Source organism: Crocodylus siamensis, chromosome 2 (genome assembly GCF_052110815.1).
Source record: "Crocodylus siamensis isolate JL-2025a chromosome 2, ASM5211081v1, whole genome shotgun sequence".
Lineage (NCBI taxonomy): Eukaryota > Metazoa > Chordata > Crocodylia > Crocodylidae > Crocodylus > Crocodylus siamensis.
This window is the reverse complement of record NC_143396.1, coordinates 82,433,207-82,456,835: the sequence shown is the minus strand read 5'-3', so window position 1 is coordinate 82,456,835 and position 23,629 is coordinate 82,433,207. Positions and strand designations below refer to the sequence as shown.

The window sequence follows — 23,629 nt, the reverse complement described above, 5'->3', positions numbered from 1 at the left end:
AAACTGAGAAGTGTGAGATAAACAAGGAGGTGACTGTAGGAAGAGAAAGGGACAGTTTAATGGTGGAAAGCAGGCCTGGGTTCTATCTTTTCTTGTACCACAGAATTCTTAGTTGAGTCATAGACTATACCTTTTAACTAATTCGCTTCTCATTATCTGGGTGCCTGATCTGAAACCCTTCAGTATGATTTTAAAGAAACGCTGAGCTGTGAACTGACAAAATTGCCAGCAAAAATTAATGGGAGCTACGTTCATAATATATGTGGCTCCATAAATGCTGAAATCTCTTACTCAAGCCTAGGTTTCCCAATTATCCAAAATTAGTGGTTACTTTTAATTCATCCCTGTTTCCATTCCCTACCTGTATTATAGGGACAATATCCTCTCATCTAAAATTGTATAATGAAACTAGGTTAATATTTGAAAAGTATTCAAATACAGTAGGGATGAAGATCATTTAACAGCTCACAAGAAAGTCATTCTGTATATGAATATTTATGCAGTGAACAAGGGAAGGCAGCACACAATAAAGAGAAGACAAAATACAATATTGAAGAACCATTCATCAAGTGAGTACCATATATTCTATATAGAGGAGTCCTGTATAAAACTTGCATGTGAACATGAATTAAAAACTGTTTCATAAGGCTTGTGTGCAGAAATTGGAGGGTTGCAAATTAAGGACACGAGAGTAATCTTAATTCTGGCATTTTCTTATTTTTGAATGCTTGAATTGGCAACCTTATTGTTCTTTAAGTATAGTTCTTGTTTATATGTGCATATATGTCTGTGTTTGTTTGTTGTGTGGCAGTGCTGTTTTACCTTCAACCTCACTGTCTTATCAGTGAAAGAAGAAATAAGAGAACAACATTCATTTAATATAATTTATTATTTGTATTGCTTCAAAAGTACTGGGATTTTCAAATTAAGGGAAGCAGTTTACCATCCTCTGAATTTTGTTCCTCTAGCCTCTCTTGAAAATTCCAGCCAAGATCCCAGTCTGGAGGATCCTTGTGTATGCAAAGATTTAGGAATATGCTCAATTTAGAGTTTACGAGTAATCTCATTCTTCTCAAAAAGACCATATTGCATTCTGTAAAAGTATAGAGATCTACCTACATAGGAGAGAGTGCAAGACTAAATCCTAAGCAGGAGTCTTATGGACAAAGGATGAGGAGAAGGTGTAAACACTTGAGTTCCATAACTGGTGAGGCATGTTTTTGTTTAATGCATTTTGTGAGAGTGGAAGCGCCTCAAGTTAGTCCTGTAATGAGACAAGATGGAAAAAAAAAATATGCCATTACCACTTGTTTTGTATATTACAACAGTTTCCAATATTGATTTCATGATAAATTATTCAAGAATTCAGAAATTTGGGGGAAAGCAAAAATGATGCACGTTGGGTTTTTTGTTGGTGTTGCTGTTGTGTTCCTTTTGGTTGGTTTCCTTCCAGCTTATGCAGTCTGTCTCTCTGGCTGTGTGTTGGTTTCTTTGGAAACGGCCGTAGGATGGAGTTTGATTGACTGTGTTGTCAGATGGACTGTCAGAGTTGTGAGCATTTTGGAATGGTAGACATGAATGTGTGAGATGAAAAAACAAATTCTTACCCATATCTTATTAAACTCTGCAACCTGAAAGAATATGACCAGCTCTGAATACTGGAAAGCTTTCACTTTTGTGAAGTTTATTCATAAAGGATGTGATTTAATTAATGAGACTGGGGAAAATATATTTTTTAATGAAAACAAGAATTTTTTAAGTGACTGTTGGAGGTGCTAGTTTCTTTCTGTTGCAGGCATTCTTAGCTTGTTTTTTTCCCCCTACAACACTCATACTACTGCATCCAAATGGTATAGAGTGACAATAAATTGCTGAGCCTCTATATTGAAATCTGAAAGTTCATTTAATTTGTAGCAACTCTGGATCAGAAACACAAAACAGATCTCTTCCTGAATTTGTAAAAACACATTTAATTGATTCTCTGCTTACGTTCACACCTTATATATTTATGTGGCGTTCCCCTCTATTGTCTTTCGCAGCACTGTCTTTGGGACTCCTTATCTTGGTCAGAGTTCTGCAAGGCCAGCTGTCTTGAAGCCTGCCATGGCTGATGCTGTTTTGATGCTGATGGTGATCCTGAGGTCGGGGGCAGATTGCTGGCTGGAGGCTAAGGGTGACGTCAGCGTGTACCTTGCTGGGAGAGTTAATCTCCTACTGGAGAGAGAGAGAGAGAGAGAGAGAGAGAGAGAACAAACATTTAATAATCATCTCACTCGGGAGACTGGCATGTTGGAATCATATTTTGTAGTTGTCTTCTGTGGTTAAAAAACAACTGGTACATCCTACTACTTTTAATACAAGTATGTGTCTGTAAAGGTATGTTTTATAAGGATCTATTTTGTTCATTGTCCATAACCACTTCAGGGAAAATTAATGCTGGAAAGGTAGGTATATATGTTCCTGTATACAGAACCAGATTTGCTTAACAGATCAATCAACAAAATCTATTTCATGCAGTGATAAACTAACTGAAGTCAAAGATTTAAACTAAGCAAGTGATCTGTGAATTTCTTTAGATCAAAATATCACATCTGTGCATATCAAAAATAGTGTTAAGTTAGGTTTGGGGCTGAGAGACACAAACTCCCACTGTAGGACAACATACGGGCAAATGATTATCAGTACAATATACCATACAAGTAGACAGGTCATTATGTTAGCATTTTTCTGATGGTTTTAACAGGAGGGTTATCTGATCCATCTTGGAAGTCAGTTGCAAGTATTCAGAATTATTAGGACTGTTGGTTATGGAAACGACATTAAGAAAAGGGGGGACATGTCCATTAAGTTTTGCAGGCTTGTTTGTGAGTCTATGTATGATACTATTTGCAAGCTGCCAACTGAAATGCTGGTAAACTACCTCTTTTAAGAAACGCTTCTGCCTCATTTTAGTACAGTTTTCTCATTTTGGGTCTCAGCTTTGGGGTGACTCACTTGGGATCAAATATTGAACCGTGGGCTCTCAGCACTTCTGCAAAGAAGGCAGAGCATTTCTCAAACTCGGCAGGTAAAATTTAGACCATTTTTTTTGACAAGGCTGGCCTTATCTCAGGCATGACATGCTAATATAGTGTTGGATAGCAAGCTGAAATGCCCAGCTCTTCCCCGCTTTGAATTCCTTTAACCTGTGAGGTTATTTAATTGCTAGTCTTGAACCACAGCAACAGCCAGCAATCATTTTAGAGGAGGTAAATGACTCTCACACTGATGGATTTAGATAAAATAGGGCGTAATCTGGGTTATGAACTGCTAGACTTATCTACACACTCCCTTCCCCCGCTGTTCCAGTAGTCATGATGATTTGGTGACAGGAGAGACATTAATAACCCTGATGAAGACTACAAGCTCTTTCAGAGGCTTTAACAACCGCATCTACCGACTCCACTTCATTCCTCCCTCCCCCGCCACCCTTCTCCATATGTCCACCTTCAGGCCACTTCAGACCATAAATGGAAAGCAGCAGGGTGAGGGCAGATCACACACCTCAACACTGGAGTTGTGTGTGTGGGGCGGGGGAGGATGTCAGAAATCAGGAGAGCTGAAACCTGATGCCCAGCATGCAAAATAGTTAAGCTTGGTGTCTCCTAAAATGAAATACGAAGTGCGTATATGGGGGTCAGGCTAATCTGATTGTATTTTATTATGAGGCTGCCCTTGGCTGCAGCCCTAGAGGTGTAGATGCCTGTGGGCACAGTCATGAGGATTAGGCTCTCTCTCTTCTCCCTTTTTTCCCTTCCCCCCATGCCAAAGAAGAGGAAGGGGTCTAGGAAGTTCTCAGGGGACAGCAGATCTGGGGAGGCTCTGATGTCGAATAAAGGCTTGGCAACTTCACAGCGGCTTCAAAAGGCAGTGTTAAATGTGACACCCGGAGGGAATCGGAGCAGCAGCAGCAAGTCCCAGCTACCTACTCTTCCCCGCCCCCCACCACACCCGCTTCCCAGGGAAACTTGTAAGAGGAGGAGGAGGGCTGCTAAAGTCTCACCTTGGTTTGAAACAGTTTGAGGCTTTAGTGCAAGAGCGGAATTCCTCCAGGGGGGCCGGGCCGGGCCGGGCCGGGGGGCGAGCGGGAGCTTTGTCCCTCCGCCGGCTCGCCGCGCTGCCCCAGGTTGCTCGGCGGCGGCTTTGCGCGCTGGTCCGCTGCTGGCTTAGAAAAAAAAAACCCCCAACCAAACAAGACAACGGCCCCCAAACCCAGCAGCAGCCGCCAGCTGGGGCAGGACAAGCCGGGGGCTGCCGCAGCTTCCCCGGAAACTTTGCAGGGGAGAGCTTAACCCTTGGAGCGGCTCCGCGCGAAGGCAGGAGAGCCCGGCCGGCCGCTGCGTTGCTTTCTCATTGCTTGATCCCCGCCCCCCCCCTTATATTTGATCCCCCCCGAACCCCAGCCTCCTTCGCTTTCATTTTCCGCGCGACTCGGGCGAGCGATGGACGTCTCCTTCCCTCTTTAAAGCACCCGGGGCTCCCCCGGCGCAGGAGCAGGGGCAGGGGCAGGGGCATGGAGCGGGGGGCGGCCGGGCCGGCCCCTCGGGCGGGGGCGGGGGCGGCGGGCAGCATGCTGCCGGCTCGGCTCCAGGTGCCGCGGAGTTGAAGGGGGCCGAGGCGGCGGCGGCGGCGGCGCTCGCTCTCCCTCTCGCTGCCCCTGGCTGATGTGCAGCCCGGCTCCACCTTCCCGCGGCGGGGGCGGTGGCGGGCAGCCGGCACACGGCTCGGCCGCGGAGCCCTGGCGGCAGCGGGCAGCGCCAAAGTTTCTCCCCGGCGCTTGACAGAGGCGGGGGGTCGCCGCCTGCCCCCCGGCAACTTGTGTCGTGCGAGGGGGGGAGGCAGCCGCCCTCTCCCGCTGCCACCCGCGGAGCGCGGCTACCTCCCGGGGCCGGAGGAGCCCCGCCGCATCCCCGCACCCCCCGGAGCATCAACATGCTGGGCTGGCGGGTGGCCCTGTGGCTGGCCGGCTGGACGGCGTGCGCCCGGGAGCTGCCCCCCGACTACGACTACCCGTACGGGCTGAGCGAGGAGGACCCCGCCGAGGGGATCGATTACAAGGACCCTTGTAAAGCCGGTAAGTGGGATGCTCCCCCCCGGAGCTCACCTGCTGCTCCCCTGGGGCCCGGGGGCAGCAGCAAGTGGACTTGGACTTGGGGACCTTGCTTCGCCGCTCCCACAAAGCCGCGGCCGGGGCCGGTCGTGCTCGGAGCCCGCAACGTGCGGGACGCGGTGCCCCGCTCCCCCGCCCGGGCAGCGCCGCGGCCTCCTGCGGCCCCGGGCAGGCGGGAGAGCCGGGGGTCTGCCCCGGCCCCGCGCAAGCCCGGCTGCTGCTCGCACGTGCTGGGTGCTGCCACCACGTGAGAGGAGTTCCTGTGCCCCCCCCCCCTTCTCTCCTCTCCCTCTGCCAGCTCTCCTCCTCCCCCCGCCACCTTCCCTTGCAACCTGCTTCTTGAATCGTGGCCACTTACTCAGTTCGCAGCACTTCGCCCTGAGAGAGCAGCCCGCTCTCCAGAGGGTCTCTAGCTCCCTGGCTTGCCCTGGAGATCCCCCCCCTTGGCCCATCCTCGGATGCCACTTGACAGTCTCCGTTGCAACTGTGCTGGACTTCCAGCACCCTGGCATCTCTTTTGCTGTGTTGACTTTGGTCCAGTGGGCACTGGCTTCAGACAGGTTTCCCAATGCTTGGTATAATTATCTGCTCATATAACTATGTAAATGAATACTAAGCAACTCTGTACACAAGAGTTACACTTTCAACTCCACTCTGAGTTTGTGCATGTGGGTACAGGGGGGAGACCAGCACAGGATTGCATTTAAAACCACATCAGACTAACGCAGGGGTGGGCAAAATGCGGCCCGGGGGCCGATGGCCGGCCCGCTAGGCCGTTCTATCCGGCTTGTGGGGCCCCTAAAAAAATTAGAAAATTAATATTTATCTGCCTCTTGCTGCCTGTCATGCAGCCCTTGATGGCTTGCCACAACTCAGTAAGCGGTCCTCTGCCCAAAATAATTGCCCACCCCTGGACTAACGTTTGTGGCCTTATCTAGTGTATTAAGGGCTGTTTATATTGCCTTTGTCTAAGACAATGAAATATTATCCTCTTTATTTCCAGTTGGAGGAGAGTGAAACTGTCCTGACACATTTTCCTTGCCAAGGGAATAATTGCCTTTCTAGAGTCTCTGTTGGTTTGTAAAAATTGGTTTTGGGTTGATAGGTTTGGCAGAGGGTCTGGTTCTGCATCCATTCATGGTAATGGCAAAACTTGCATTGACTTCCTTGGGACCAGGAATCCAGGTTGTAGCCGCATTGCTCTAGAAGAAAAAGCAACTGGGACCCATGGTAGAGATGATATCTTTTATTAGACCAACTAGATTTTTGCAAAAGAAAAAAATATCTTTAATTGCAAGCTTTCAGGGACAAACACCCTTCTTCAGGCATCAGAGAAAAAAGATTGTAAAAGTTCTCCTGGGTGGAAATGAAAGGTTGACAGTTACTTCAGTGAATGTAGTTGTCACTTTTTTTTCTGGCCAAATTTGTCATGGGCTGGCTTCTCTAAGCACTGGTGGTCCATTCATAACAGTCTTGGTGTAAAGCAAGCGCTTTAGTTATGTAGATGTCTTCTGTTCATTAATTAGCTTAGTTATTTTTTTACTCTGAAATGTAGTTCAGCCAAAGGCTGTCTTCTGTATGTGTATGTATATTTGTTTAATTTATTGTGGAGAATGTGGTGAACGTATATGCCAAATATGCAGATGCTACGTTTTCCTAATCACAAAAATATTCATTTCCTAAGTGTGAATTGCTAAGTATTCTTTGCTTACCACTGAGGAATGCACAAGTTCAAAAAGAGTAGAAACAACTGCAAACTGTTAATTTGCTCCCATTAAAAACATGCAAGGAGCTTAATTTTTTTCTTTTTCCTTCCCCAAAAAGTTGTCTCTGATCTGTCACCTATTTGGGCTTTTTGGGTGTTTTCTGGTGCAGTGAGAATCTCTACCCCTCTTTTTTATTTTCTTTGTTTAGTTTGTAGGTAGTGCTTTTGTCTACATTTATTGAATTACTTTGTGCAAAACTTTTCATTTAAAAATGTTTGCATGTATCTGCTTCAAGAAAGGAAATATAATGTGTAGGAAAGAACAAAAGGTAAGAATGTAAGAGACCTGATTGAATGTGTTTCTCCACCCTTTTGTTTTACTTCTGAGAATGCAGGAAGGCGGCAACTAATTTGGTCTAATTTCAGTATTTTGTGTAAGATCAGCCATGAGTGAATCTTCTTCACTTATACTAACTAGAAGTGAGTAATGCTCCTATGCAGGATCTTATTCTCTTCTAAGTGCTCAGATAACTACAGCAAAGTGATATGTAAGCCCCCAACACCTTTACCTATGTTAAAGTTCCTGTTTGCCTTAATGAGTCCCCATGCTGTCCATTGAATAAGCCCCTTTTAGCTTTGCAAAATCCCAGCTGCATCATATATATGCCATTGCGCATTAGATTTGTTCTATGCATGAGGGTTATAAGGAAAGATGGAGATCCTTCCTTACAGATGAGTAATTATCTGACTCTCCCCAAACCCTAAGATCATATTTATACTTTGAGACAGCTAGTGTCTGCAGTTCCCCTAGTTGCTAAAGAGTAATTACAGGTGCTCTGTACCTCTTACAATTATATTGTAAACATTTGTTCTCTCTTGGTCTGATTCTATCTCCCTTCTTTCTGTTGAGTTCTTCACTTCCATGTGTCATTGTGTTGGGGTCTGATGTGAGGACCAGTGACACAGACTATGCACATAGAAGTGTGAGACTCTCATGCTCAGATTTGTTTAGATGTGCCAAATGTGAAGCAACAGGATGACATGAGAGGTCCCCATTTAGGAAATGTATTCACTGCCAACAGAATTGGTATGCTAAGGTCAGTGTTAGCTTTTTTTGCTAGACCTTCAGGGACTGTGCAGAGGGTCTGCAATTATTTTATGTAAATTTACAGGATGAGGAAAAATTATACTAGATATATATGAGTTTCTACCCAGTGTTCTGCATGAAGAAACACCATAAAACTAATTTTACCCTACAAGACAATGTTTTTCAAGTGTTCAGGAGATTTAGATAGATTTAGAAGCCTGTCTGGTAACCTATTGTAATTTGAAGGACAGAGGGTGAATGAAAAATGTGGGAGTTCCTTCTGTAAAGAGTGAAGAGATTTAGATCAGGTTCTTCTATGCAAAAACATTTTACAATAGTTTTCAGCTGGAATGCATACTGATTACAGGGACTTAACTTGTCCCAGAAAGCTTCTATGTTAAGTAAGAATCCCTCAGATGCAGTCGTATGCAAGGTGGACTTACATGTATGAAAAGTCATTTCCATTCTGCTTTTCCCCAGATCATCTGCTTACCTTGCTGCCATGCTGCAGGTTACTGTTCAGTGTATATACCATAGAATGTATATGAGACTTTCCAAAATGTTTATGCTCTAATGCATAGTCTGTCATGTGGCAGATTCCCAGCTGGAGCAAATTGTAGCTTCAGTAAGTCATGTGCACTACATTTCAGGTAGGGGAGCACATCCTAGTAAGGATGGCTTGGAGGAATTTACCAGAACATACTACCCAGTGGTCACTATGAATTTTAGGGGTGCTTGTACACATTTGAATAGTCTTTCTTTCTAAGGAGTATGGAGAATGGTGTTTAAAGAAGTTACTATTAATTAATCTGTTTAAGGCAGTGCTTCTCAACCTTTTTAGACTCAAGGCACCCCTGGGTAGATTTCAGGCATCCCTTGGAAAGTGTCAGCTCTTAGTGTTCATTTTTTTGCTTATGGAAAATAACAGTGCAGTTTTTCTGTTGCAAAAAAACTCAGAAAGACCAGCTATGAATTTCTGTTTGAAATCTCTGGATTTATCTGGTGAATCATGTTTGTAAATCTAACAGCGTGGCACTTTGTGACATCCTTGAAAAGGTCTCAAGGCACCCTGATTCAGAATCGCTGGTTTAGGGTCTTAGGTAACTCTGGCTTGCAGGTTGTTTTACTAGGTTGTTAATGTGGTACTAAATGCTAGTATCTGGCACACGAAAATTCCTATAAAGCAAAATATAGCATTTTCTGATTTCCTAGAAATATAGGTACATGCATTAAGAGAGTTCTAAGGACTTGCAGTAAGGGTAAAGGTGGGCAGGGAAAAGCTATAGTATGTATGTATTTATTATTGTTGTTGTTGTTTTTGTTTTTGTAGTATGGACTTGAACCTAAGTTTCTAACATACCACCTAAGTGCCATTTTCTGGAATGGGTTTTGCTTTCATTTTCACCAGAGTCCATCTGGAACCCAAGATGCCTTTCCCAAAGAAAGTTGCATTAAACTTCATGTGTTCTGACAACGAGTTGCAGTTTTGAAGAATTAGCTTTTTCAGATGATGAGTCTTTTCACTGATAATTCCAAAACTACATGTAAGGCTTGCTTTGGTTTGGGCACCCAAGAGGTTGTTTGTTTTGCCCATAAACACAGCAAGAAATAATAATCTTCAAAGAATAATAATAGATAGTTATCATTTTCACATGTTGATTATTTGTGGGGTTAATAAATGTGACAGTGTTTTATTAAAAATGGTATGTGAATAAGAGACAGTAAGTAGGAGGAGGGGCAGTCTAGTAATGTAAGTAGGAAGATGAAGAATCCTGGTTGGTATTCCCAGTTCTGTTAGCTTTGTCTAAGGTATTCATAAATTAATGACGCCAGCCATAAGTGTAGGAAAGTGTGCTACCAGACTGGCAGATACAGAATATATTGTAAACGTGAAGTAGAACTATGCATGCATTGGCATTAGCAGATTGAACAAAAAGTATTTTTTGATTCACCCATGTAGATTCAACACATTCACATGTATCACATCTTATCCCCACCTTTAGAAATGACTTAACACACAGTGGATTAACACACAGAATGTAGTCTTCTTAAGTGGCTTGTGTTTCTTTTCTGGCTAATCACGATCACTTTCTTTTATCACTTTCCTGAGAATGTGCTGCACCGAGTACTAAGTTGGGGTCATGTTTACATTTCCTTTCTGTGTAATGGCTATCATTCCCTAGAACATAGTCCAGAGGAGATGGCCTGCCTTCATCCATGTCTGATTCAGATGTCTCCTTAATAGATGCAGGTAGCTCAACATTATTAAGTCCTGTCTACTTAGCTTTGTAGAATTTAAGTTTGCTGCTGTAGATTGCAAAGCTGATGGAGCTCCAGCTGTTGTTGCTCTGCTCTATTCAGTACTCATGCCTGTATCTCAGAATTGGTTGATGTGACGGTGGCAAACAATATTAGGTGTCACTTGCACTGCGTAGGACAAAGGAACAGTTTTGTGCAGTCACAACTGCAGGCTGCCATTTCTTTAAACCCTGGTAATCACAGGCCGATAACTCTTGGCCTGCAAGTAGTTGTTGAGAGGTCCTTGTCATAGCCTGAATTATCTGGCAATTTCTAACTTGTTACTGTTAAGTCCAATCGTAACCTGAGATTGTGGCCCGTAAACCGTATTCCTGGCATCTTATTTGTTGTAACACATACTACATTCTGACATCTTACCAAAAAAGAGGGCCATCGTCTGCTGTCCTGACCCCTCCTCTTCTTTCATGGAAAGCAAGGCATCTTTAAAATTGTTCAGCCAGCTGATTTGTGGCTGGGTGCAGCCACAAATGGTATGGTGCAGAAGTGATATGCTGGATGCCTTTTTTCCTCATGAACCATCCAGACTGAATTGTGGGCCATTGTCAGTTACAGCTTGTTCTGGCAATCCTGTCCTTTATAAATAGCTTCACAGTTTTTACTGTCTGCTGCTGTAATGGTTTTCATGCAGAAAACGTTCAGCCATTTGGAGTAGTCATGCACTGCCATTAGGTACATCAACCCTAAAAATGGTCCTGCAGAATCAATACAGAACCATTGCCAGGGAAGGGATGGTCATTCCCATGGGTGTAATGGTGCCGGTTTGGTCATCTTCTATATGTGTTGGCATCCCATACATTCTCTTCCCAAGGCGTTCTATTGTTGATCAATAACTGGCCACCATACAAAGTTTCTGGCTAATGCCTCCATTTTCACAACTCCTAGATACCCTACATATAGCTCTTCTAAAATTCTTGTGTGCAGTTTGCTAGGTATAACAAGACAAATCTCCCCTGCGCCTGCCCCATGTGACATACTTGATGTATAGCAAGTTCTTTATGTGCATAAAAGGATGCTAAATTAGGACTGTCTGTATATTTCTAGCCTTTCAGGGTAGCTTCATACATGTGTGTGCCAGCGTGGGATATTTCTTGGTTTCTTGCCCAATCATACTGCAGGTCACTGGGGCATATTCCAGCTGAAATAAGTTAACAGTTTCAGTAGATTCTATTTCCATTACAGATGGAGGTGCACAAATACATCGTTCCCATATTGGATTGGGACCGATATAGGGAAAATTGAAAGCATCGGAAATTGGCTTTTTTTGCCTGATGTGGCTGATAATGTGGCCAATTTAATTCCTCCTGCACGTGCACAGCTGCGGCATGCATGGGGCCAGCAGCTTGGAGACCAGCATCTGGCTGGTAAGTCTGGTGTCGGGGAAGGGGGTGGGGAGGGCAGATCGAGACCCCAGGGGGAGGGAGGGAGTGGGGCTGATGCAGGCACTGCTCAGTGGGGCTTCCAGGTGCTCACAGCTCCCGCCCACGCCAACTTCCCCCTGCCCCAGATGAGCAGTGACTGCCCCTGCCCCAGCCTCACTCCCTCCCTTACCGTAGGGGCCTCAATCTGTTCCCCCTGCCTCTTCCCTCCCCAAACCCCTCCCCTCACACCGGACTTACCAGCCCAACGCTGGTTTTCAAGCTGCCCAGCTGCATATCAGAATTGGGTAGGTATTGGCTGATATGGCTCCTTAAAAATCAGCCACTGGTATTGGCCCAGAAAATCTCTATCAGTGCACCCCTAATTACAGAAGGTTCTTATAGGTAAGTGAGAATCCATCAGCATTTCCATGTGCCTACATTCTTTTGTATACTATGTCATAGGTGTAACCGACCAAAAAGAGAGACCACTGTTGCATATGTGCTGCACTTGTCCTGGGCATTCCTTTCTTCACCAAAAAATTGAGGCTAAGGCAGGGGCAGGCAATTATTTTGGGTGAAGTGCCACTTACTGAGTTTTGGGGAGCTGTTGAGGGCCTCATAGGTTGCCCTGCCCCTTGACACCGGCCCTGCCCCGATTGCCATATTGGGACTGGAAGTCCTGGCCCTAGCTCCTGACCTTTGCCACTGGAAGTCTCTCCTTCTGCCCTGGAAGTACTCCTTTTGGGATGAAGGGTGCTGCAGTCTTGAAACCAGAACCCCCCTCAAATTATATACTAAAAAATAAAACTTCTACTATAAGTTATTTTAATTTTATTTACAATTTGATTTATTTGTTTTAAAAGTCTATGTAGAGGTGACTTCATAATAGCTCAAAATGCAGTCCTACTATATGTTGTGTCTGAGCAGTAAAGGGGTGTATGTGATGGGGTGTGGGTATGGCAGGTGGTTGTCGGGTATGTGGTTGGGGTGGGAACAGTGGGAGTGTGGGGTTATGGTGGGTGATTGGGAGAAAGGGAGATGGGGCCAGGCTGCTGGCTCCATTGTGGGTGGCTCTAGCAGACTGCATGTGAGCCTCATGCGACACAGCCAGGCAGACCCTGTGCCCAGGCTCTGCGCTCCTGCTACCCAACCCTGGGTCCCTGCCCTCAAGGCACCTGCATGAGCTTCATGCTCCCACCTGCTACTTGTGTTTCCTTGGATTCCCTCCTGCATGCTTGCCTGCTGCTCCCCGTGGTTCCTGCCACTCACTGCACTGCTATCCATGGCTCCCACCATTCCCTGTGGTCCCCATCACTTCCCCCGCCACTTGCTGTGCCATTCCCCATGGCTCCTGCTGCTCTCTGCAGTCCCCACCACTTGGCGCGCTGCTCCCTGTGGCTCCTGCAGCCCCTGCCCCTCGCCATGCTGCTCCCTGTGGCTTCCACCACTCCCTGCGGCCCCTGCTGCTTCCCACACTGCTCCCCATAGCCCCCACTGCTTCTTGGACCACTTCCTGCAGACCACTGTTCGTTGTGGCCCCCACCACTTCCCCACAGCCCCCTCCACTTGCTTTGCTGCTGCCACTTCCCACGCTGCTCTCTGAAGCCCCCCTCCCCTGCTGCTATGCCACTCCCAGAAGCCCCTGCCACTTCTCATGGCTCTTCTGCTGCAGCCGCTTCCCTCTACCCCCACCCCCCCACCGCTGCTTCCAGCTCTGGCTCTAGCCTGTCCCAGGAAGTACCACAGGGCTCCTGGCTGCTGGGCTGTTTGCAGTGGTTCCCCCCACCTTGTTCCATCCAATCTTACCTTAATTTTCACTTGGACGAAGGGAGGGGGGGAACTGCTCCAGGGCTGTGAGGCCAAAAGCCATAGAGGCTTCCAGTTGGGGGCTGAGGGTGGGAGGGGGGATGGGGGGGCTGAGAGTGGGGTGGAGCCAGGCCACCCTTGCTGGTCAGCCACAGGCTCCCACTGGGTCCTGCTGCTGCTGGCTGCCTCCCATCTCTGACAGGCAGCCAGGGGCAGATCAAAATTTATTTTCTAAAATGTTTAGAGGCCCCTCAGGCTGGATAGAATGGGCTGGTGGGTCGGATGCAGCTCGCGGGCCAGATTTTGCCCACCCCTGGACTAAGGGTTGGTGATCTGGACTAAGGGTTGGTAAACTTTCTCCCACGTAGGTATAGATTACATTTCTTCATTCCACACACCAGACTTAAAGCTTTTTCGTCCATCTGTGCATAATTCCATTCTGCTACTGTGATTTAAAATGCAAATGTTATGCACCGTTCAGTACCATAGTATGTGATATAACTTAACAGTCCCAATTATTTATTATTTTTTACAGTTGGCTCTGGTTGCATCACATGCTAGCTTGACAAGCAATGATGAGTTAACGTGAACATGAACAAATGGCTTATGTGATGTCACCAAAGTCTTTGCTTGTAAGAGATTTCTGACAGTAATGTGACCATACCCATTTGCAGCAAGGAATTTTAAAGGATACGCCACCACTGATAGGTTTGCTAAAATCCTCTTATATTAAATAATAAATCCTAGAAAAGATCTAAGTTGTAAAACATCTTTTGGCTGTGGGACTTCTAAAACTGCTTTAATCTATTCTTGAGATTTATATGAAGACTTGAACATGAATAACATGAACAATAAGCAACTGACTTCCTGAAAAAATTGCATTTTGCATGATTTGCTTGCAACTCATATTTTTCTAGATGTTCTAATACTCTCTTCAGACTTCTCAGGTATTCATCATTTTAATCAGCTACAGTAATGGCATCCAAATAACGTTGTGTTTTTGGAATGGCTTGTAACAGTTGATCTATTGCTTGTTGTTATATAGCAGGAGTGGAGGCAATATCAAACACTAATTTATTGTACTGGTATAACCCCTTTTACATATTTATGGTAACCCTTTGAATCTTCTACTTCCATCTGTAAGTAAGATTGTGCTAAATCAGTTTTGCTAAATCTCTGCCCCTATGCTACTGTGGCAAATATATCTTCAGTTGGAGGTAGGGGTATTTATCAACTTCCAGTACAGGGTTTACTTTAAATTCCCCACATACGCTTACTACACCAAATTATTTATTTATTTATTTTTTTTCCAGTTGGCGCTGGAGTGAGTGGAGCATGTCTATAGGCTACTTTTGAAAGTATGACCTCTCTTTCTAGATGGTTCAGTTCCGTATCCATCTTGGCATGCAAACTATTGGGAGGTGGCTGAGCTTTTTGAAATCATAGAATTGTAGAAAATTAAGGGTTGGAAAGGACCTCAGGAGGTCATCTAGTTCAAACCCTTGCTCAAAGCAGAACCATCCCCAACTAGATCATCTTAACCGTGGCTTTGTCTAACCAGGTCTTTAAAACTTCCAAGGATGGGAGAGTCCACAACCTCTCTGGGTAGCCTGTTCTAGTGTTTTACTAACCTCCTAGTAAGACAATTCTTTTTGATGTCTAACCAAATCTCCTCTTGCTGCAACTTGAGACTGTTGCTCCTTGGTCTGTCATCAGCCACCACTGAGAACAATATTGGTCCATCATCTTTCAAATCACCCTTCAGGTAGTTGAAGTTGATTAAATTCTCCCTCAGTCTTCTGTTCTCCAAACTAAATAAGCCCAGTTCCCTTAGCATCTCCCCACAAGTCATGTTCCCCAGCCATTTTTGTTGCCTTCCATTGGATGTTCACATCCTTTCTGCCCTCCACTGGACTATCTCCAATTTGTCCTCATCCTTTCTGTAGTGGGGTCCCAAAACTGAACATGGCACTCCAGATGTGGCCTCACCAGTGCTGAATAGAGGGGACTAATCACTTCCCTTGACCTACTGGGAACGCTCCTATTAATACAACCCAGTATACCATTAGCCTTCTTGGCAACAAGAGCACCCTGCTGGCTCATTCAGCTTTTTGTGCACTGTACCCCCAGGTCCTTTTCTGCAGACCTGCTGTCCAGCCAGTCACACCGCAGCCTGTACTGGTGCATGGGATTGTTCCATCCTAACTGCAGGACTTTGCACTTGTCCTTCTTGAACCTCATGAGATTTCTTTTGGTCCAATCCTCCAATTTGTTGATGGAGACAATAATGCTTCTTACCTCACTAATAATGGTATAGTGTTTGTGCAGTGTTTGAACATGAACAGCTCTATGTAAGAGTTGCATATGATTACTTTTGTTATAAAGTGCCATCTGTATATCTGCAATCTAACTTTTATTTGCTGAAGTCATATCATCAACCTTCTGTGACAGGAATGGATTTTTTTTTTGCTTTTCTGTTTTAGTTTGTGCAACAAAGTATGGATAGAAGACTATTTCAGGGTTGTGTTTTGTGTTCTGGCATATATGTCTTTTTATTTTTCAAGTACTGTAAACAATCCAATATGCTCTTGGGTAATTGAAGATTTTTTTTAAAACTTCCGATCACACATTTGAATCCGTTTTGTAATTTATACAGTTAGGATTCATTCCATGTAATACTATGAGAGATGTGCCATATAGCACGATTTTAAATATTGTATTTAGAAAATGTAATGCTCCTAACAGGCCAGATAGAATTAGAGTCTAAAGTCCTTTATTTATCCAGAGACCAGATATACCAGAGGCAGTAGAAACCATAGCAAGCTTAATCACCTGGTCTCATTCATGGGCCTTAACTTTGATCTGGACTTTTATGCTAAGTACAGACAGTCAAAAAGCCTCAGGTTGAATGGATTCAGTCTCTGCAGGTTAGTCTAAGCTTCAGAGATTAAACTGAGAAACAATGGAACACACATTTACTTTTGATTAAGGAAAAGCAGCCACATGCCTGCAGCAGCTTAGGTCAGAGGCCGGGGGGTCGGGGGGGGGTGAGTGGTGGTGCTAGAATATGGCTCTCTGGCATGTATCCAGCATTAGCTGTGTGTTTGCTTCCTCTTCCTGCTGCCCCCGAGGTTTCTGGGATTTGCAGTCCAGAATCATGGCAGAAGGACTCCGCAGGGATAGTCATCACTTTCTCTTCCTGGTTCTAGGTTCCTTTAGGATTGTAGTACACAGTCACAGCCAGCAGTAAATTTAGCAAGGCAGGGCAGTCCTGTACTTAGTGGGAGGGGGGGTTAACCTAATCCCCCTCCCTGGCCCCAGAACCTAGCCAGGGTTTGCTTGGGGGGCAGTCCCTGCTTCCACCCCAACCCTTCTGCGCTGGAGCTGATAGATCAGCCCAGCCCAGGGCTGCAAAACATGCTGGGATGCTGGAGGATTGTGATTTACCTTGAACCAGGAACAGGACTGGGACAGAAGGTTCATAAACTAGATTGACTCAAATGAGTTAAGTCTACATTTCAGCCATTTTGAACGTGGTTTATGTGCATTGAACTTCTATTCTATTACGGTTTTAAATGCTTTTCTGATGACTTAAACTGGTTTATGTGTGACTTCTGTCCCTAGCCCTGAGGGTAAGTTCGACTGATTAGAAATCTTCTTTTAAAAATAATATTTGTTTCTGAAATGTTGCATTGTTGTTGTATCTCAGCAACAATTTACAGACATATTAGTGGACAGAGGTAGTTAGTGGAGAGAGCTAACACAGTTAGCTGTGTTAGCAGGAGTGAACTGTTGCTCGCAAAAGCTTATGCATCATTGATTCAGTTAATCTTTAAGGTGCATCTCTACCCTACCTTCTGCTAAATATGTTCTCTCTTTCTCTTTATTTCTCTCCATCCCTTACATAGCAGTGCATTTTTCTACCAGTATTGTTTGAAAGGTAGGCTAAAATGTTAGGTTTAACATTTTATTATGTGACATTCCTGAAAAAGCTTAGTCTCAGATCACTTTTCTTAAGGACTTGACTGAGTATGCTTTTGTTGGTGCAAATCAAGAATGGCACCACGGCTAGGTGGCTGGCACATAAGCTGGTATAACTAGTTACCAGTATAACCACAGAAATTATACATAAACTGGTATAAGTGGAAACCAGTTCAAATCTGTAACACAACAGAAGTTCAGTGCACATAAATCATTTTCAAAATGATCGAAACAGGTTTAAGATAGACCTTCATGGATGTAGTATTAGACAGAACTGATTTAGTTTAAATCAGTTTATGAAAGTTTGGTCTCAGTTCTTCTGCAGATTCACATTAACTCAGTCCACCAGCATCCCAGGATACTTTGCACCTCCTCCGCAAATTCCCCCTCTCAGCATGGTCAACCTAACCTTGGCTCAAGCTGTCTGCTCCAGCTGATCAGGGAGGCATGCTGTAGCACCTCCAACATTCTGGCCTGAGCCACTGCAGGCATGTGGCTGCATTTCTAGAATCAAGAGCGAATGTCTGTTTACTTGCTTATTGGTTCAGTCTACACCGCTTAGACTAACCTGCAAAGGCTGTTCAGCCTCAGGCTTTTTGACGGTCTATACTTAGCCCATTGGAACAAGCAGTGTTACATCACTGTGAAACAAGTTTAAGGGAATGCTGGATAAGGTCCCTGGGCTAGCTATAGAAAACTTGCACCACATCCAGCGATCAGACCTGGAGGTATGCCTGAGATTGCTCTTCCTCTTCCCCTGGAAAACAGCAGAATAGTATTGATCAGCTCATGGCAGTCCCACTTGCTGTTTTTGGATGGAAGGATCTTCTCACTGTTGTGGGGTGTTCATAGAAAGGTTCTAAAATGAAATGGCCAGTTAGTGGTTTTGATGGTCTCTGAGAATTTCCTGAAGAAGAATAGCTGTTTTTGAATACACATAACCGTTTATAACAATAACTAAACTAAACAAACAAGAAAATTATCTTCTTTGTTGAGATACTGAATGCTCATTCTTTAGCCAACATTATTTTTTCAAAGTTTAGTTATAGACTGCTGAAAAATATGATTTGTGGTACATTGTGTCATAGTGAACTTCAAGGTGAAGGATTGCAGGAGCAAATCTATTTAACCTGTTTGAGGAAAAAATGATGCTTGGTGTCTGCTTTAGTCTTATTAATTTGTCTTCCTTTTCTAGTTTCTTTGGTGGGGGAGAGAATCCAAGTTAGGGGTTCTTAACCTTTCTTATAGTTTAAACAGCATCTGGTAGCCTCTTGAAGGCCTGTCTTGTCCCACAGAGAACTATACAAGATTGTACATCTGCAGAGAACCTCCTTTCCCATTTGTTTTGCATCCCTGTTGCAACTATAGCAACTGCTTACATAGAAAAGTCATACCAGGAAAGTATTTTGGTATTTTTAGCTCTGTCTTTTGGTTTAATAAATGTTTTTTCCTTTCCTAAGAAAGTTAATCACATTGTGTACGTTTGCTCTTCATTTCACATCCACCTCCCATCTGTTCTGTTACTCCCCCTCACATTACTCTCCTGCACAAACTTCCCTCTTGCCTGATCCTTCTGTCCCTTTCTACAGATTTCCCTTCCAACTTCCCCCTGTAAATGATGCCCAAACACCTTGTCCTCTTTTCTCCTTGTTTCCTTTGACATGCTCCGCCTCTCCTGTTTGAGGTTAGCATCCCTTTTCGCAATTTCCTTCCCCACCCCTTATGCAACATTGCTTCCCTAGAACTGGGTGTTTGGCTTACAGTCCTGATAACCTTGTTTTTTTTCCAATGAAGAACCTGGAGCTGGAAACAAGAAAGAGGAGTTAGTACCTCTTCCTCATTGACCAGCCTTCTCTGTGAGAACAATTTTGATGACTGCTAGGGGTGCACCAATAGAGATTTTTGGGGCCAATACCGATAGTGGATATTTAAGGAGGCTTATCAGCTGATACTGATCCGATTTCTGATACAGCTGCCTCCAGCTGGTAAGTCTGGTGTGGTGGAAGGGGAGGGAAGAAGCATGGGGGAGAAGATCAACACCCCACGTAGTGAGGGAGGGGGCAGGGTGTGGCTCGGTGAGTGGTGACTCCCACTTCTGCTTACACCCTGGGAGGGCATGGGGGGTGGTGGCATATACCTCTGGATCTGCACGGGGTGGGGCAGGCTGCAGCTGGGGCTGTGTGAGGCTCTTCTTGGGGTTGGCGGGGGCTGGGCTTAGAGTGGGAGCTTGTGGCACTGGGAAGATATTGCATCCACCTCAAATTTTGCCGCTGCTCTGCTCCCAGTGTTGCCATCACCAGCTTCCCTGTGCAGCCCCGGCTTAATGCCCTGCCTCCATCCATGTGCTGGGAAGAGCTGGGGCTGAGCTGGGAAGAGACTGGTGGTGAAATCTGAGGTGGATGCAGCATCTTCCCAGTGCTGCCATTGCCTGCTCTGAGCCCAGCCCCTGCCAAGAATAGTCCTGCCTTGCCCTGTGCAGCTCTGTGGGTACCACCCTCCCGGGCCGTCCTAGGGTGCAAGCAGTGGCAGCAGTAGCTTCCCCCCTCCCCCCCCCTCCCCCCCAACCTGGGCAGTGCCTGCCCTTGACCCATCCCTCCACATGGGGGAAAGTTGATCTCCCCCCCCATGCCCCTTCCCTCCCTCTCCCCTTACATCACACTGGACTTAGCAGCTGGAAGCAGCTCTCCACGCTGCCAGCTGTGCTCCTTACTGCCTGAGGGCTGCATACAGCACGAGCATTTGTCAGCCAAATTATTGGCTTCATTGGGCCAATATCTGATACAGCCAGTGTTTTTTATATTGGTATCTATATCAAACCGATGTATCAGTGTACCTCTAATGACTGCTGATCCATGGATCGCTGGTTATTAGACCTTGAAAATGACTTCTACTATATATAATATAGTTTTTTTCAAAAATAATCAATGGGGGTTGGGAAATATGGCCCTAAATATCAGAAGCCTGATTCTGTACCCAGTCTTTTTGTATAGATAGAATTAACTCAATTTAAATTGGTGGATCATGAAGGCATTGTATATAAAAACTTAGATCATCATTGGGCAATCCTCTGTTTACATAGACAACCATGGCACTGAAAACGTAGCGTGTCTAAATGTGTAAAAATGGGCTTCCATACAGATGGGAACATCTCAGTGACTGCTTCATCTTGCAAAATCTTATGTACACAGTCCCTACCTGTACAAATGGTCCTATTTAGTTTAGCAAGACTGTTTGCATTCATAAAAGCTTGCAGGATTCAGTTTTGAGTGTTTATGTAAATACATGGCTCTGAGCCTCAGACATACATGATACGTGCAAGAACAGTGAGCATTTGAGCACAAGCAGATAGTACACACAGAGCAAAGCCTACCAAAATGCTGGTTTGTGGTTTTCTCCTTCAATATTCAGAAATGGAGATCATTAGGATTAAAACAGCCAAATATCAATTTTGCTCTAAAATAGCTCCTGGAATCTGCTGTTCTTGAGGTATGTGAAAAATGATGCCTCAGGGGATGCACAGCATTTAACCAGCTATTTTGCACACTTTATGATAAGACTAAGTCTGTTGACAAGAGGACCAAAAATTGATTTTGAAATGTTTTTGTTAGCCTTGGCAATTGCAAATTATGTTACAACAATTTTGATTTTACAAGTTTCAGGGCTGTTTTGAGAGATTCTCTATATCCTTTACATGTAGACATGGTCTTAACAACAATTCTTGTGTCATTTGAAGCACCTATTGGAATTAGACCTTAGAACTGTCTATTTTTAAAGACAGTTGCTTGTTATATGTAAATTATATGTAGGTTTTAATTTCAAAATAGATATAAACCAGACTTAAAAAAAATGACACTACCTGGGGAAAGAAAATACTTTTCACACATCATGATTATCACTGTCAGTTCTAAGTTGTGACAAGGTATCTGTATTTTCATGCCTCTTGAGGATTCAGTTTTTCAGACTTGTTTTTTTTAAAGGTCAGTATTCTGACATGTTATTGATAAATTCTGTCCTTTAAAAAATAAATAATAGTAATTGAAAATCTTGCCTAATCAGGAAAGAAACCTCAAAACATTACTTCTAGAAATACAAAAATAAAGGAAATAAGGTTATTTAAAACATCTATACAATTAAAACAAAACAATATATAACTCTTTAAAACGCTGGTCTTTTTCTGCCTTAAAGGCAAATATTGACCCTAATCCTGATAAAATTGAACTCCACAGATTGATCACTGCATTGAGATGAAGACAGTGGAACTCTACCAAGAGAGGCTGTCTTTGAAGGGTTGGGTCTTAGGTAGTAGTTTAAAATATCTGATTAGGGAAGACATGATGCATGACAGACACTGAATTAGCAGAATATGCTTAAGGAATAATGCAAACTAATCACTCCTGCTAAAGGAAACATTCTAATATTAGGAATAAAAGTAAGTAATCCTCCAATTAATGGCTAATTCTGATCAAACAAAAATTTAGTTTGTTAGTGAAATCAGTTGAACAGTATTTTAAAATCTTTTAGGTATCAATAAGGCCAAATCCTGGAGTGAAATTAATGAGAATTCTTTCTCTGTGTGAACCAGCAGGACCTGCATTGTTTTCCTATTGCCTACTGAAAGTGAGTCAATACAAAACAGCATAATTTGGAATATGGCATAGTAATGTCAGCAGTGACATCCAAGTTGCAAAACTCCATATATATTCCAACATTATGTCCTCAAATAATCAAGAAAACGAATTTCAGATGGTCCTTACATAACATCAAGATTTATTTAAGTAGTTTACTTATAAAAGCCACTTATATTTGGTTTCAGGAAAGGTAGTTTTAGAACAACTCGGCGGGTGTGAGAACATGATGATGAACTGCCCAATTTCTCCATCTGGTAAAATTCTGCTACATTTATAAGAAATTTGCATACATTTTTGTTTTCGTATCCACCCATCATATTGAATGTTTTTTCTTGCTCACAGTTGATTCTGTCAATTTATGCTTTGGCTCAATGTTATTTATGGAATAATTAAGCTAGTAAGTAATGAATTTTTAAATGTTTCCATGAATAATAATCCATTAGGTATTTTCCTAAGCAGTGGAAGGTACTGCAATACAAACTGGTAAAATAGACTATTTGAGTTTTATTGTTGGGGGATCTCTCTTAACCCTTTCTTGAAAGGATCAACAGCAGCTGAGAAGCTGGTATATGTTGAGGCTGACAGAATCAGTGCATTCCAGAGACTCAGTCATTTTTCCGTGATTTTATACTTTTACTGCTAGTGTTTAAATATAATATACCTTAGCGTTGACGAAAAGGTTATTTCTTTCCTAAAACATGAACGTTTCAGCCAATACACACTGTGGGTTAAATCCTGAAGCTGTTTTTTAGTAAATTTATATGCCCTAATGAAGCATATTTTGTGAAAACCAGTAAAAATTAAAGTTTTCACTTGAGTAAGAACCCTCTTTTTTCCTTCTTTTTGGTGTGTGTGTGTGTGTTGGTGGCCGGGGGGTTACTGAGCAAGATGTACACAGCTATTGAGGGCCAAATTAGATTACTCCATTAACTTCTCTTGAAATCAGTGGACCTGCCCTTGACTGATGTACTGTTGACTGTATAAGAATCTGGTCTTGGATAAGTACGTTAGTTCTTTACTTAAACACACAATGTGTCTTAACATCACTTAATTTCAGGCCCTGTTTAAGTATTGAAGTAAAGTCTGTACTAACAAGGACCTATTCCTTCAAAGGTATTGAGGTGCCCTAAGTCCCAATGACTGGGGATAGGCTAAAAATTAAAAATACAATAGAATAATCTTCACAAAACCAAAATACCAGAGTACTCCCCTGTACTATTACTGGCTAACAAAAACATATTTTAAAAGAAAATATCATTGGCTTTTTAATCCCTAAACAGCTGCTACATATAGCTGCTGTTCCAGGCAATTGCAGATCAGAAGTCTGTGTGCCTATGCTTGACAAACTGGTTGAAACAATAATTAAGAGTAGCTTGAAAAACACCTAGAAAATCATAATATGATATGCTCTAACCTTCACTGTTTCTGTATAGAAAAATTGTTTCATTAGTCCCTTATGTTTTTTGTCCATTCCAAGAATATATTTTATACAGAAGATACAATAGATATGATTTATTTAGACCTGCAAAGATATATTTGGACCTTTGCTAAGGTTCTACACAAGAAGATGGAAAAGAAGCTACCTCGTCAAAGATG

General features: G+C 43.6%; 1 protein-coding gene and 1 long non-coding RNA gene across 6 annotated transcripts in view; one reads left to right on the top strand and one right to left on the bottom strand.

The window, feature by feature from the left end:
- Window positions 1-870: 870 nt before the first annotated feature.
- LOC149870447 (uncharacterized) lies at window positions 871-4,407 on the bottom strand. The gene is made up of 3 exons (XR_016440757.1): window positions 4,043-4,407; window positions 1,998-2,214; window positions 871-1,264 (listed from the first exon to the last, which is right to left on the bottom strand). It is a non-coding gene; the product is annotated as an uncharacterized LOC149870447 (long non-coding RNA).
- Window positions 4,408-4,644: 237 nt separating this feature from the next.
- Window positions 4,645-23,629, top strand: part of TLL1 (tolloid like 1) — a 242,831-nt gene continuing 223,846 nt past the window's right edge. For 2 of the 5 annotated variants that reach the window (XM_090036243.1, XM_090036242.1), the window contains exon 1: window positions 4,996-5,113. Coding sequence is in view for 3 of the 5 variants with exons in the window: in XM_090036240.1 (XP_089892366.1) it covers window positions 4,972-5,113 (142 nt within the window). In the remaining 2 variants the exon portion in view is untranslated. Of the gene's footprint in view, window positions 5,114-23,629 lie in introns of all 5 variants that reach the window. The other 3 variants (XM_090036240.1, XM_090036238.1, XM_090036241.1) reach the window with 3 other exon arrangements.